Here is a 16,264-nt window from a genome sequence, read left to right as displayed (position 1 = left end):
CTGGGGTCGTGTGGGCTGACCCTTGAGCAGGGGAAGTTATTTTTCCACATCTGTCCTTAGTGAGAGACCAAAGCTGCTGCGGGGGAGTGTTGAATCATGGTGTTCCCCAGCTGGCTGCATGGTTTCCCAGCCAAAATTGCATGCTCAGGAGAAGGGGCATGGGCCAGCCCTGCTCTTGGTGTGAGGGACACAGCAGCTGCTTGCCATTGCCACCAAGCATCCCCTGGCTGTCGGGCTTTCACTGGGGAGGCCAGCGTAGGACGGGACTGTGGCAGGCTTTTAATCAAATTGGCTGAGATTTCTCAAGGCCACCGAAGGAATTAAATTAATCTGCCATTTCCATTTAAAAGGAGTGTGAACTGGGCATGCACCTCCCTTGGGCATCAGGAAAATCTCTGCCCTTTGCTGATGCCAGATCAACATTGCAATGAACAGATGCTTTCCTGTGGCAACACTTTCTTATGGGCCTTTTAAAAAAGGGGGAGAAAAGAAAAAAAAAACCACAACACAACCCAACAAATAAAGTGATCGGCCAGAAACTGGTGGCATTTGAATAGCTACTCTGTAAATAAGCTGTGTGTGCCATGACACGAAGCGCTAGGCTGCCAGCCTTTAGGGTTGACTCATGGAGAGGGGAAACCCTCTGCCAGAGATGACGAGTGAGCAAAGCAATTTGCTGCATCCTTCTCCTCCCCCTTCCCCTGGCTGCCCCTCTGCCCATTCATTTTTAGGCTTGTGGGGCTCTCCTGCTGATGGAGTGGAGGGCTGGTAGTGTCCCATAAATAGGTGACCACTTGGCATTTGCTGGGCAGTGGCAGGGGTAGGTCCTGATGAGGGGCCCATGAAGTCAAATGCCTCCATGTGCCCATGAAGCTGGAGGGATCGCAAGCCACTGGGCTCTGTCGGGAAGGGGGCAGCTCCCTGATTTGGTTCTTCTAGAAGGTTTTAGTTTATTTTGTTTGCATTTGCCAGGGGGATGCCTTTTCCTCTTCCTTCCCCTCAAAGTGCATTATGGCAGGGAAAAATTATCCCTACTGGCACACCTCACTTGTTCCCTGGGCAAGTGCTCCTAACACTTTCCAGCCTGGTTTGGAGAGCCATCCTTCCTTAGGCAGGTGAGCAAAGCCAGATGAGGCTCAAGGAAACCAGTGCAAGAGGGAAGAAACCCCACAGTGTTTCCTCCAAAATAAGCTGCTGAAAGTTCTTTTAGAAAATACCTCCCAACCCCAGCTTTGAGTGTAACCAGCTCTCCTGTATCTTCATCACTGGGATGTCTGACTACCTGGAGCATGCTGTTTCCCTTTTATCCAGCACGATATTGGTGAGTACCCCTGAAGCAAATGGCTGCGAGCAGGTTTCACACAGCCGTTTTTGTCTTCCTGGGGTCAACCAGGTAGACAAAGTGATGGAATTTGCTGTACTGGAGGCAGTTTTGGTAGGCTTTTCTCTTTAGAGGGTGGATTAGACTTGTAGTGAGTCATTTGGTGGCTACTGAATTTCCACCTGAACATTTTGAAATGGCTGGAATTTGGGTTTGGAAGGAAAAACACAGGCAGGATTTGGAGGCAGATGTTAACTGATTCAGGACAGAACTGCCGATACTGAATTTTAGCAGGGTCCTATCCAATTCGTTTATCCTATTCATTTAGTCAATATCACCTAAAAAGAGCAGATGTCTTCAAAAAGGTGGAGGGTTTAAGGGTTTATTTGGTTACTAAAGCTGTTGTTTCTGAAGATGGATGAAGATAGCATGTGTGCTTTCCCCCAGCCACGTCAGGAGATGTAACATGATTCATCCAGTGGGTCTTCTGGACCCTGTCTGTCCATCCACTAAACAAGCACGTATCTTTTTGGACCCGTTGTGTGACAGCTGTGCTTCTGTTTCCCAATCTGTAAAATGGTACCATTCTCCTCTGGGAAGCACAGTTCATTGCTTGCAAAACGCTTTCAAACCCTTGCATAAAAATCTGCACAGCCATGCAAGACGGCATGTACATAGGTGGTTTTTTCTGTTCCTTGGTAACAAATCTCTAGAGAAATGATGCAAGCTGCTGTATCCACATTAAACTTGGTGTCTTTGGCCTCAGTGATGCTTGTTCTGCAGCAGTGTGATTTTTGGCCCGTGGTACATGCTGAGCAGCACTTGAGTTGAATATCTAATGATGCTGAGCCTCCAGAACAATGGCTTAGATTCTCTTGGCTTGTGAGAACAGGTCTGGCTTTAAGCAAGGTGAGATTTGCTGTTAAATGCAGGAGAGCTGCCGATGTCTTTTCCACAGATGCTGGGTCAGGTTGCAGCCATACGCGATGGTGCAGAAACACCTCACAGTCGCAGAGCAGCAACACCAATCGACTCCCTGCAGTGAGGTTATTGTGTGGCCTGCCCTGGCCTCTGCGTGTTTCTTTTTAAATTAGCTTGTGTGTAATAGCCCCATGTGAATCACGTCTCAAATATTGCTAAATTGTAGACTCCTGACCTTTGATTTGAGCCAAATCTTTCCCTGGAATAATTAATAGAGGCTTGGCTGGTATTTCCTCAACAAATGCCTCTATAAAATGGATTTGGAGCAGTAGTCATCTATGCCACTGGAGATGAGAATTAAAAAGGACGGTGGGGTGGTCCATGCTGTGTGTGGTGGGAGGAGGGACCATGGGCTGGAGGCAGGACTGATTTCCTACAGTCTTACCGATAACCTAGGTCCTGGCATGGGAATAGGTACCAAAAGCTCACTCACCATTACGTTGAGATTTCCCTGGGAAACACTTGGCAAAGCCGAGAAGCTTGGATGCTGAGTAAAACCGAGAGGAGTAGGCATTTTCCTTGCAAAGAATGGTCTACTGCTGCAGCAAGTGCTTTTCATTATTTTTTTTCCCTATCGCCTTCCCTTCAGCTGGAGGAATATCGGTCTGTGTCCCTCTTCAGAGGATAGGTGCTGGACACACACAGGCTGCAAACCCAACATATAGCTGATGTTTGCTTTTGGAAAGAGATCCTCAGTCTCTTGGTGCTTCCTCTGCTAACAAAGGCTTAAGTGCACCTTCTGCTGGGTTTAGCTGGATGCTTTGTGCACTTTTTGATTAAACCGGGACTGAGCTTTTTGCCAAGGCTTGCAGATCTCCCCAGTGGTCCTTTTCAGCAGAGAACAGAAAATGTTTTATTTGAAGCCTGCATAACCTTTAACATGGCTCGTTCCTCCTCCTTCCTCCCCCAGAAAAAGGGCACTGTGAGTAGACTGGAGCCTGAACATCCCCTGGCGGATCTCCAGGGGAAGTTTCCAAGTGAAATTTCTGTCTCCAGAGACTCAGCATCTTCAACAGATCTCAGGAGAGACTTTGCTGTGGCTTAGCTTCTGCAATCTGCATTAATGCTCCTGTTTATCAGAGAGCAAGAACAAGACACGCATCAAGTTTTGGAGCGTGGCAGCAGCATTTTTAGTGGAGCATAGCTTTGGAAGAGAAAAGCCTTATTATGAATAAATAAGGGCTAAGGAGGCATCAAGCTCTCAGAGGGCTCTGCTGGCTTTTCCTTCAAAGTGAATGTCTGGGTTTCCATTAAGTGGTTTTTTTTTGGGAGGGGTCAAACTACACATGGGGTGCTGGTTGTTGGATGTCTGGTGGTGATAACACATTAGTGAATCCAGCCTCTTTGATGGCTTTAGGTAATCTGGAAGCAAATGTGTGTAATGGAGGTGGAGGGAATTTCCGTCTAATTAGCCAGAGATACAGGCTTTCTTTTTTTCTTCCCCTTCCTCAGAAGAGGTGAGTAAGTATAGCGCAGGCTTATGCTAACAGGTGCAATTTTGTAGGAGCTTCATCATCTCACAGTATCTATTAAGTTTATTGCAGAAATGCATCTTTTAAATGTGAGTTACCCCTGTATTGTCTGATGGGAGAGGGGAGGCTTTCGTAAGCATGCGGGTAGGTAGCGCTGTGTCTCTGCTCCCCTGGTCGCGCCGGTGGAGCAGAAGTGAGCAGCTGAGGCTGTATTTCTAAGCTGGTGCTGAAGCACACAGGTGTTGACTGACTTGTGTGCTGGTCATCAGCACACAAGATTTCTGAGTACTTCAGAAAGTGGGGTCCTGTTTCTTTGTGTCTTTTTTGTTTGTTTGGGAAGAAGTCTATAACAGTGATGTCCTTCTGATCTTCCTTTTTTTTTGGTGCTTTTAATACCATTGATGTCACTGCTGCACAGCCTTTGGGCGAGCTGTTCTTTGATCTTGCTGTTTAACCCCAAGAAAAGAGGCAGGGGGTTTGTTTCTATGAGTGAATTGTTGTAATATCTCTTCACTTCATTATCATACGTATTTTGTGCAGAAACAATTTTGCTTCTGGAGTTTACTACTTTGTTAAATTGCCATGTGATACAGAGTATAGGATGTCCAAACTACAGGTTTGCTGATACACGTGGCAAGTCAGCACTATTGGCCAACTCCCTGCATTTAGGAATGGAAAAGGCTGTATGGGAAGTGTCTTCAGATGCTCTCTTGTTTTGCAGATACTGTAGCAAATGCATCAGGTCCTTTATTAGTTGAAATAGCAAAGACTCCGGGGTCTACGCTAGGAATCACACTGACGACAACCATGCACCGGAACAAGCAGGTCATAGTCATCGACAAGATCAAGCCAGCCAGCGTGGTGGACAGGTACAGATCTGAAGAGGCTGCTGCTAGCTCTGCTTTTCCTTTCTCCACTGCTTTTTTGTCCCCTGGTTAGTTATATACCATTCTTCCCCGCCTCGCCTTGAAATGTCCATGCCCACATGTTCTTAGCACTAAGTGTGCTAAAAATATCTGACCAGTGGACACTCCTCACTGGGAATGAATGTAACTCAATGCATGTGAAAGCTGAGCTTTGTTTTAAAAACCTCAGATCTGACTGTCCTGGAGCTGCGGAATGGCAAAAACCTATTCTGGGAACTTCTGGCTAGAGCCCTTTCGTAATGGGCAAAGTCAGCTAGTCACCCTTTACACGGAGAGGCAGAAAGGCAGACTGTTATGCAGCCCTAGCTGTGGTTAGCTGTGTTGCTGAGCTAACTGCTGGCATGTAGGACTTAACTACGCTGCTGGGTGAGCCCTCAGCCATCCAGACTAGCTATGAGTGGGCACTAGAAAAAAGTTAAAAGATCTTTCCCAAGCCATCAGCAGCACTAACTTAAGCATGAACCATCTTAGTTGGTGTTTTGGGCAGCACTTTGAACCTAATGTTCAAATTAGAAGTAAAGAAATGATATGACCAAAATTCACGCAAGTTCACACAATAATTTTGTATGTGTCTGCTCCCAACTGTGAGGACGTGGATTTGAGCCGTGTGTATAATTACCTCTCTTGCTGTTCCCTTTGCAGATGTGGCGCATTGCATGTTGGCGACCATATTCTCTCCATCGATGGCACAAGCACAGAGCACTGCTCCTTACTAGAGGCAACTCAGCTTTTAGCTGCCACTTCAGAAAATGTCAAGCTAGAGATACTACCTGTTCACCAAAGCAGGCTGCCTTTGAAGCCTCCAGAAACAGGTGTGTTCTCTGTACAAACACTGTTTGTCGCCCTTAAAACTCACTTGAGGTCCCTACTGGGGTTCTTGCTGCTTTTGAATGCTGGCAACAGACTCCAGAGACAGACATCTGTGGAGGGGGGTGGGGGGGGAAAGTGATGTTTTGATGAAATGCATGTGATTAGATTATGTTCTTCAAGGATGTGAATAGGAAAAAAAGGTAACATCTGTGCTTGAATGGGGAAATTGGAGTTGGGAATCCCAGGGTTTTGCAGCGCTGAGTGCTGTGCAAGCCACTTCCTTAGTACCTCGGATAAGAGACTTTAATGGAGAGGGAGGAAAACAACCTTGGTGCTGGCAAATGTATTTCCGAGCTCAGTTTTCGTTTGCTGACGTGTGGTAAGGCTTTATAAAGGACATGTCAGCAGCTAGACAGGGTTTTGCTGGACTTCCTTAGGAAACAAAACTGTAACGTAAGTGTTCATCTTCCAGACCAGCCTGTTTTGAATGGCAGCTGTGTCTGAGCAGCGAGGGGTAGAGTGAATGCATCTGTAGCTGCTGCTTTCCACCACCCCCACCAAAGAAATACGAGGGGAAAAAACTCTGGCTCCAGAGAGGTCAAGGTCAAAATGCCTGTAAATGTCGTTAGGAATTCACCCTGGTCAGCATCCTTGTTGCCCACCTTTAGTTTCTCCTTCCATGTAAGAGGCTGACTCTGGCTCTCATATAAAATTTATTGTGAACATAGCCTCAGTACTACTAGATTTGTTGCAACTCTTGCCTGTGGTTTTGTTACACTCTGTACTAGTGGTCTTGTAATTCAGGTGTTCGAGGCAGAACTGTTCTGTACCAGTCCCCTTTGCAACCATTTTCAAACACCTGTCTCTTGGGAATGATATTGGTGCACAGTAGCCCTGGAAACAGCTCTTCTTTCCATTATCTTCTAGGACAGTTTGGGGAAAGGAAGAAAATATCTGTGTTGTTTTATTTAACATGATGCAGTGAAACATAAAATCTATTAAGATCTCTGTGTCTAGAAATAAATCTCTTACATGTCCAGTCCAATTTGTGCAGAATTAAAGCAGTTTAACAACGGGGATGGATGACTTGACCTTTGTGCCCAAGAAAAAATGGAAAGCTATAATCCTTTTTCAGTGGCTGTAAAAATGAACTATTCTCCTCCTTCCAATAGTGCCCTGGTTCTAATCTTCTTTCAGAATATATGCATTCGGTAGCAGCTCAGGAGAAGGAGGATCTGTGGAAGGACAGCTGGATGCATTCAGAGCCTTTTTACCCAAACCCCCAATACTTAGATCAGTTTGCTGTGGCAGAAATACAGAACACGCTTGGAACAATAATTGTAACACATAAATATGAAAAATAAGGGATATAATAGTTGTTCCCACATGTGATTCAGCTTTCTTAGCACATGAGGGATCAGACGGAAGGATGCTGTTTATCCACGTGGCTGTTAAATGGCAGAGGTATGTGGCTGGAGACCAGTGCTTGGGCTTGAACCTTCGCTGGTGCTGATGGAGGTGGTAGAGGCAGGAAGGAGAGCACTGGGGCCAAGAGGAGCAGCTCACAAAGCAGTGCTCCTCAGTGGTGTAACCAGCCGTGGCACCATGCAGTGCATGGTGAGCAGCCAAGGAACCGCACCAGAGTTGACAAACTGCATTTGGACTTGTGAGAGGCACTTCTTTCTGCTCCACATTGCAAGTGCCAACTCCACAGGCTGCTTTTTCTGAGTTTGGGGAAATAAACAGGGGCAGTAAGAAAAAATAGGCCATGCAAAAGCAAACTGTCATGGTTGGCAAGAGCGTGAAGCCTGGGGAAAGCAACTGAGGAGACCACGCAGACGCATCCCTGTTCAGCCACTTGCATTACCTAAGTCCTTCCAGTGTGTGCCTGCACGGAGCTCGTCATTATGTTTTTTAAAAGTGGCTTCTTGTGCAATCAAAATCCCATTACTGAGGAAGTGGAGAGGGATCTGAAGCTCCAGTGACCATGCAAAAATATGTTCTAATGCTGAAGCACGGGATTTGTCAAACTGAGTTTGCTTTCTCTGTGGCTCTGGGGGCATTTGGAGAGTTTGTGGGAGGATTACACTCTACTCACAGGATCAACAGGAGCAGATGGTGCCCAGGAGCGGTGCTGGGATGGATGGGTTTCCTCAGGCAGGGATGATGTGTGAAAGCTTGGGGAAGGTGGTTGTAGGGTTTTATCACAAAATTGTCCAAATTCTCTTCTCTTCCCCAGTGCACTGACAGCTCAGTTTCAAAGGCACTTTTTTCTGTTGTCAGATATGAGCTAAGAATTTGTAGACAAATTGGGAAAAATTTTAATTACTCTAAATGGATTAAATGATTTTGTATATATGCCCATAAGCTCTGTCCCTCATGTTCCAAGTGCTTAATTTTATTAATAACTTTCCTTTTTGTCTAGATATAGCTACATTTATTAATTCGATTTTTGTTTTTAAAAGCTGCCTGGCTCTGAATTTACTTTTGAATCCACAATACAGAAAGCCCGGAGCTGGAAGTGTATTTTTAAGAGCTTGATAGACCGAGTACTAAACTTAGTAAATATGTAGTGAAGACTAAATATCATCACTGTATTGGTTAGAAAACCTGATCTAAACGATTTGATGCCTGTGATGCATGCACACAAAATGGATTTCCACTGTTACAGGCGCTAGCAGATGACCTTTAAATGAGATCTCTGGGTGGATCCGCTAAATAAACTGAGTCCCTGTCCCAGGTTTGCACCCTCAGAAAGCTCTGGTAGTCCCAGCACTGGTGGCATTTCTGCCTGCTTGGAGGACACAGAGCCTGGAGGAGTTTTCATCCTGGGAAGGTGATTGCCAGTCAGTGCAAGTGGCTGTGAGGTTAAGAGCTCTGGGATAACTCATGGCTGCAGTGATGCTCTGCTGTGGGCATACTTAGCTGAATAAACCAGATCCTTGCGATCTTGCTTGTTAGCTAACAATTCCTCTCAGAAGAAAATAGATCCAGACGGCATGGTGCAGAGATTCATGAGAGAAAACCCAGTTGGCAAGGAAAAGCAAACTGACCCTGTGTTGCACAAGGGCAAAAGGAGCATCAGCGAGAACAGAGGAGGGACCTGTGCCTGCCGGGGTGTTTGAGGCACTTCAGAGGAGACTTGTACCATCATGACTTTAAGGGATTTCCAGATGATGGATGTCACACTGCAACAGATTTCTGTCAATACATGCTGGACTGGGGTTAGGGTTGAAGCTAAAGCAGTTGTGTGCCCTTGAACAAAGTCTGCCACGTTGGTGCCATCATTTACTGTTTGCCACAGCATTGGCATCTTTTCCTGTGTCGGTGGGCCTCCCTAATTGCATTTAAGGAGCAGTGTGTAAAATCTTTTGTTTGGTGAGCTGGAGGCAGCTCTCTGCTACTTCTCTCTTTCATCCATATGTGCATTCCCGGCTGGGAGCAGCCACTGAACATCCAAACGCTGAAGCCAAGCACAGTGCTCAAAGCAGTCCTGGGCGTCTGTGGAAGGCATTGAGCCTTGTCACGGGAGGGCAGCTCCAGCAGCAAGGTGGGAAACAGCACAAGGAGGTTTCCCCAGTACTGCCAGATAACACTGATGGCCACTGCAGTAAACCTGTGGCTGGATGGAGCTTCTGGACGTCACACAACAGACTGCAAATGATAATGACGTCTATGCACTGCCAGCATGGTTTAGTCAGGCCATTGGCTCAGGATGCGGCAGTTTTATGGGGAAAGGGTGGATTTCTGCCACTTTGCGTCGAATGTCATGTGGTTATGTGGGAATGCATCTTCGCTGCTGGTGCTTGATGCACTGTGGTTGCGTCCTGAGTTGTTTGAAGCCAGTATGAGGCTCTTTTCTACAATCTCCTGGCTTATGCTTCTTATTTTTTCTTCCTCTCACTTCTCCTCCCTGCCTATGGTGATTTCTTCTCCCTTGGGTGCCATCAGTCAAGGTGCAGAAGAGTGACCACCACCACTGCTGGGACCCCTGTGTCAACTACTGTCACACCCACCACCCCGGGCACTGCAAGACACCCACTTGGAACCAGACATCTGGACAGGATTACTGCAAATGTAAGCTCAGCACGTGGCATTGCCCTCATCCATGCATGTGTTCGCTCATGTTGTGCCCCCTCCACTTTCTTAACGTGCAACTCCATAGCCTGGCTTGTCACTCGTTTCCCTCTTGGTTGCCTGGGCCTGTTTCCACAGGTCTGGTGCTGAGGTACAGAACCAGGATCCGCAGCCCAGCACAAACACACCTGGTACCTGCGATGAGAACAGTGTGCTGGGCAGACCCGCGGTCCCATCCTCTAACCCCACACCCCGGTGCCTGTTTTCATACAGCAAAAATGAGTTGCTGTGGGACAAGGAGGGTGCCTCGGGTGATGTGTAGGAATGTGATATGGCAATGCATCCTGCTCATCCCAGGTGCTGCACAGCAAGTTAGCGGCAAGATTATGGCTGCTCCAAAATCTGTAAACCCACCTCTTGCAGGAATTAGGGTCTGTGCAGCCCCTGGTTTCTTGTCTTAGGGCAGTAAGATAAGGAGGAGGAACTGTTGCACTGTGTCCGAACTGTGGGAATCAAACACGGCAGCCCAGTTACCCAGCAGCTCAAGTTCAAGCTGTGGTTTCTCTTTGTATGTATTTAAGGTGCATTAGTCCATCTTGCCAACCTGCTGATGGCTGCCCTGCATCCATGCTGCATTTCTCGTCTGGTGGCCTGGATGCTGCAGTGACAGGCAGCCCAGTCACTGGAGTCACTGCATGCCAGAGAGTCACGCATTCCTTCTGGAATCCAAGCCCACTCCCACAGCTCTCCTGGAGCTGCAAGCACAGGAAGGTTCTCACCCTGTCTTGAGCCCTGGAGCTGTGCAGAGGGAGCTAGTCTGAACCCATTAGGTGCTTGATGAACACCTGTTAGGTGAACCCAGTGCTGCGCCTCTCTGTGCACATCCTTAACGTACTCTGTATTTCGCCAGCTCTGGTGGCTGCCAACTTCTCGTCTCCCACCATGAACGCACAGGGCTTCCCCTGCCAGAACTCGAACACGCTACCTCGCAGCTCCCACCCCATGAGCCCCCGCACCACCATGCTGAGGAGGAGGCAGAAGAAGAAGGAGCACAAGAGCTCACGTAAGAGTGACAGTGGGCAGGGGCTGGGTTGGACAGGGCATGCATGCTTGCCTTGCTGTCCTTGCTTTCCAACAATAAGTTGACTGTTAGCTGGGGTAGAACCACTCATCTCAGCACTGTCAGTGTCCCCCTCATCCTCAGTCACTGTCCCCACCACTGCCAGACCAGGGTCTGTGACCAGATCTGCTATGTTGACCATGGCTACCCTGACCTTCTGCCTCTCTCCTCCTCTCAGTGTCACTGGCCTCCAGCACGGTGGGTCCTGGCGGGCAGATAGTCCACACGGAGACGACAGAGGTGGTGCTCAGGGGAGACCCTTTGAATGGCTTCGGACTTCAGCTCCAGGGAGGCATCTTTGCTACCGAAACCCTGTCTTCCCCCCCTCTCGTCCGTTTTATTGAGCCTGACAGCCCGGCAGAGAGGTTAGAGACCTTGCCCTTGGATGCTGATGGTGCTGCTGCTGAACATTTCATGGTTTGGTTTGTTTTCTCTCCTCAGAGGCTCATTTAGATATTTACTATCATCCTTGTAATATCTCCCATTCTTCACTGGGCATGGTTTACTGTCACTGCCATTTCTGCACTCGTCGGCTGACCGCGGCCTCCCTCGCATCCCAGGTGAACGTCTTGGCACCAGGCTGCGGCTGTTCTGGGAGGAGGAGGAGGAAGGGAGTGTGTGTCTGTGTGAGAGTGCCATTCCCATTCCTTTTTCTGTTGGCTTTTTTTGTTTGTTTTTGTTTTTTTTTTTGTTTTGTTGGTTTTTTTGGTTGGTTTTTTTTTCCTCTTTCACTTTGAAAGATAAAGCTTTTATCTGGATGCAGGAAGGAGAAAGATATAAACAAGTGGGCCTAGCAAAGTGTTTTCTGCCTGGTTTAATTGTGCCAGAGCCCAGCCATATAAATTGGCCTTAAAGCCAGGGCTTTGCAGAGAAGAGCTGTGGTTGAGACGCAGGTGGGTGCTGCATTGAGCTTTTGGCTCTGCAATACTGGGAAAAGAGCAGAATGGAGGAGCAGCATTAACTGCTGCATCGTCCCCAGGGGGTAGTGGGAGCAATGACTCCTCCAGCGGCCGAGCCTCAGCTCAGGAGCTCTGGCTGCTCTGGCTAAACTTTTCCCAGTACCCTTGCTGGCTGGATTTAAGGTCTGCTTGAGTGCCTGTGCGCTGCAGTGTAGGTGCCCTGTAGCAAAGCTTTTCCTACTGAACACACCAGATCCCAGCGTGGGTTGTGCTCTTGTGGGGTGGAAAGGAGAGCTGGTTTTGTTAGGCAGATGAGATAATGAGAGGTGACCAAGCTGGCACTTGTGCCCCTGTGCTGGTTTCTCTTCCCACTTGTGAGTTCCACTGGTGCTCTGTCCTGGTGCTCAGTGCCTGCTGCAGACCCTTCCTTGGGGGGAGAAGCCTCCAAGGGTTCCATCAACATCTGCTAATGGTTTGGTGTCCCCAAGCCAGCCTGGGAAAACAGCACACTGGGCAGTCGTACGGCAGGGAAAGTGACTGCAAAAGGAAATGCAAGTTCTTGCGCTGCAGGCAGCTCTGTGTGTGATAGCTTCTCCAGGTGGCTGGTGCAGAGGCAAGGTGGAGCATCAGTGCCTGGTACTTGTGCCTGTAGAAGGACAGGGACAAGAGGCTGGCACAGGAAAAAGATTTGTCCTGAGTGATGCAGGTTAAGAGAAATTGCAAAAGGCTTTTATGCCTTTTGTTTGTTTGTTTGTTTGTTTCCAAACAAGGCTTAAAAATGAAGGTGATGGTGTTTTGGTTTTTTCTTTATCCTCTATTAACCAGGGTGAACTTGGCTCACATTGCAAGGCACCACACTCCTTTTATAAATCAGGCAGCAGCAAAGCCTGCTGTCCCAGGGGACGACAGAGATGTGCTGAAATCTGCCTGGCTTTGCTTTATCATCTTGCCAAGCCTGGAGCGAAAGCAAAGACTAGCAGTGCAGTCTTGCTTGGCTCTAATGTGTCACACACACTGCTCTCCCTCTCGGCTGCCCACCCAGCAGGATTCACGCTCTCCTGGCTGCTGCTTTCTGGCGCCAGTGAGCAATCCCCTCTGCGTTTGCAGCCTGGATTTGATTTGGGGATTAAATCTCTGTGGTGTATTTCTTCTTTTCCTAGACCATGCTGCTCTTCCTAGCTGGCAGGAAAGCACTGTCTTTTCTCCACATCTTGAAGTGATAAGTGCACTGGGTTTGCAGAGTTTGAAAAACTCAGTTTTATGTTTTCATTTCGCTTTTTGTTTCTTGCTGTCCCACAGAACTTGTTTGCTCCATCCTTCCTAGACACCTTATTCCCTGCCCTTGTGAGGTTCTGCTGTAACTGCAGCCCAAGATATTAGAGCCATTTTTCTCCCCTCTACCAAGCTGGGCTCTCAGCTGAGCCTGGGCTATGCTCTTTCTTGTCCTGCAGTTTTGGGTTTTGCAAAAGAGGCTGAGAAACAGGGATACAGGGATCAGGCTTAGCAGCCTGGGTCTCTCCTGCATGTTTACACACTCCTGTGTGAGACCTGTGAACCTGAATGTGCTGTTGTATACAAGTGCATGATCCACAATCACGTTGTCTGTCTGGCTTGCTGTGGAAGAGCTGCCCCTTGGGTGTCTAGCAAGTTTGAGTACTACCAGGGAGGAGGACAGCATCACCCTCTTTTCAGGGAGGTTGGGCTGCCTCACAGTTATTACCTGCTTCGTTCTAGCTTGTGGCAGGTGATTTGAAGCAAAATCTCTCGCCTGCCTGACTTGTGATACATTTTACAGCCAATAGCCTCTAATAGACCTCCCTTTTCGCCTGTTGTTTTGTTTACTGGGTGCAAGATGAAGCCTTTGGGCTCCAAATGAAACAGCGATTTATCCCATTATCAGCTGGGAGAGTGGAATAGGAAGATGCCTGACATCCTTTCTTGGCTGCCTTGAAAACATGCAGTGTTTGTGTCCTTCCTCCCCTAGCTGTCATTGACAGCAGTGGGAGAGTATCTGGCTTCTCTGTCCCAGTATCCAAAATCAATGCTTCCTGCTGAGTTACATGTTTTCTATCTCTGCTTAGACACAGTTGTTTGATCATTATGTTTCTGGCTTTTGAGTATGAATGGTTTGCAAAAGGAAAGTTTAGCAGCTGGGTGAAGCTGTCAGCAAAGCTTTGATCTTTTGAGGGCTGGGACCCACCCACCAGTGTGCACATGCAGATGTACGTACACACACAGATGTGCACGTCTGACCTGTGCAGGTCAACTCGGGGGCATGTAAGGGCATGACGGATCGGTTTCTGCAGCCAGTGATGTGGCCATCACCACAGCTGCTACCACTCACCCCACAGCTGGACTGACCATGCAGGTGCTGGTGATGCTGAGTGAGATTTGCAGTGCATATCCTGCCCAAGGCTTGAATATGTGCTGCTCTGTGTCTAGCAAGACACCTCCACTGCTCTGTTGCTGTCTTTGAGCCCGAGGAATGAGTCATGACAAAATGCAAATCTCTGTAACCCCAGGGAGACTCATTCCCGTCATGGACTCCACCACATCATAGGGCTGTCTCCAGGAGATGCCTATACTCTTGTTTCTGATTTTAAAGCACTTCTCCCATGATCGCAAAGCACTTTGCGAGCTCTGATGTTGGGCTGTGCACCTCTGAGACAAGCGCCCTCTCCTTGGGAAAGCTGTCTGAAAAGGTTCACGTAGGATCCCACAGCAGAGCCAAGGAGAGGGCTGCAGGACCCTTGGCTCCCTCGGCCCTGCTCCTCTAACACACGGGCACGTGACAGCTGGAAACTGGTGTCTCTGGAATTATTCTGAAGGGTTAACAAGGCACGTCGGATCTCCTTGCACTCATGGAGGGAGCCAGAAGGTTGCGGCTTCAGTCCACAAACTTTTATAAACCTGCAAGGCCAGGGCTTAAACAACCATGGTTGACTGAGACTAACAGTAAAAGAAATAAAAATTTCTGACCTAACAGAGCTATTGTATCGTGAGTGAAGAAACACAAGAAACGGTTGTTTTGTGAGAAGGCAGCTCTGGTGGGAAAGGTGGCAAATGTTTACTTTGTTGCTGGGTAAAAGCATCCTATGATCTCCCAGGCCATGTGGCTGAAACAGTGGTGCCAAAATTGTGTCCTTGTGTGACCTTGAAATGACAGCGATGTCTGTGGGATGCAGATGTGGATACCTCCTTTCTGAAAGGTGCATTATGGCCATAGGAAGAGAGCTCTTGGTGCTGGAGGAGGCATCTCTGTTGTACTCCTTGGCATCTCCATATTTATAAGCTGTTATTTCCAAGTGTGTCTATGTGGCTGCATGGCCACAAGTCCAGTAAAGGACTGCAGTTCAACATGATGGAATTTATTTGCAAGGGCAGGTTCGTTTGTACACCATGGAGTTGTCTGTCCTAATCCCAGTCTCCTTGAACAAACCGTTCTGAATTTACATCTCATAAAATAGCCAGCGTTTTTCCATGGATGGCATGAACGCAGGCAGCAGTACAAATATACTGCAAGCTTAATACCTTCTTACCAGTAAAATAACCTCTCTAGGCTCTCTCCAAACTTACTTTTATCTCAGCTTTTGATGGGCCACCAGCAAAAACTGTTGTGCTGGTCCATTTTTCTTGAATTTTGATGTGTGTATTTTTTCTTGATAACCTGGCATTTCATATACGCCCTGTTGCTTGGAGGTGAATAATAGAGCCAGTGGCCATTGCCTTTGGTGTCGTCTTCATGTGCCTTGAAGCTGTGGTACCATGTTTTCTTACAGTTGAGTTGGGTGTGAGTGATGAAGAGTGGCTGGAAGGATCAGAAAAAAACAAGCTGTCTTCTGTGAAGTATCAGTGGAAGCAGACAACTAGAAAAGAGAGGGTGAAGAATGTGCTTGATCATTAAACAGGAAAGGAATAAAGATTCTCTGGAGGAGGCTCAAAACAGGATACTGATGCCTTCTGGGAAATGTTTGTGGTAAAATCACTGCAAATGTTGAGGTGAACCTCAAACTTGTTCCCATAACCCACAACTTACTTTGGACACCACTCTGTAGCTTGCATTAATGATGAATGAAGGAAGTTTTCCCAAGCTCTGCTCAAGTGGACAGCCTTACAGAGGGGTGACGCGTGAAAAATCTGAAAAGATGCAGTGATAGTGAACAACTGATGAAGGGTATGGAGGAGAAGGAAGATAAGCCATTGCCCATGGCCAGTCACAGGGAAGACTACACTCCTGATTTTGTAGAGCCATGGTTCAGCTCAAATTAGCTGTGAGGGATAATTTGGAGGGTTGTCTTGCTGGCATTGCAGTATATTTAGGAAAAAAAAAAAAAAAAAAAAAAAGCGAGTGTGGCTAGTGAATGTAGGAATGTAGTGGTTCATGTGTGAGGAAACCTTGCTTATAAATGAAGAGGACTCCCAAAAGACAAACCATGCTGTAGCAGGATATCTCTATCATAGCTTTGTCATCACTGTTTTTCTTCCAAATTGAAAAAACCTGCTGATGCTGCTCTTTGTGAAAGTGGGTCTAAACCAAAAACCCCAAAAGGCCAGTTGTGGCTAGCGCAGCGGGGTAAGATTGGCCTTTCAAGGCAGTTAAACTGTATCAGTGTACGTTTGGCTTCCAGAAATGAAATTACAAGGGTTAAGTGATTATC

At 47.5% G+C, this 16,264-nt stretch overlaps 1 protein-coding gene across 5 annotated transcripts in view; it reads left to right on the top strand.

Moving 5' to 3' along the window:
- The window catches only part of GRIP2 (glutamate receptor interacting protein 2), a 293,641-nt gene that overhangs the window by 238,912 nt on the left and 38,465 nt on the right, over positions 1-16,264 (top strand). For all 5 annotated transcript variants that reach the window (XM_080385611.1, XM_080385609.1, XM_080385610.1 and 2 more), the window contains 5 exons: positions 4,496-4,643; positions 5,343-5,512; positions 9,462-9,587; positions 10,498-10,650; positions 10,886-11,072. In XM_080385611.1, coding sequence (XP_080241737.1) covers positions 4,496-4,643; positions 5,343-5,512; positions 9,462-9,587; positions 10,498-10,650; positions 10,886-11,072 — 784 coding nt within the window. The remainder of the gene's footprint in view (positions 1-4,495; positions 4,644-5,342; positions 5,513-9,461; positions 9,588-10,497; positions 10,651-10,885; positions 11,073-16,264) is intronic.

This window comes from Falco punctatus (genome assembly GCF_963210335.1).
Source record: "Falco punctatus genome assembly, chromosome: 4".
NCBI classification, from domain to species: Eukaryota; Metazoa; Chordata; class Aves; order Falconiformes; family Falconidae; genus Falco; species Falco punctatus.
Note: the sequence above shows the minus strand (reverse complement) of the source record. Positions and strands in the feature narration are given on the sequence as shown.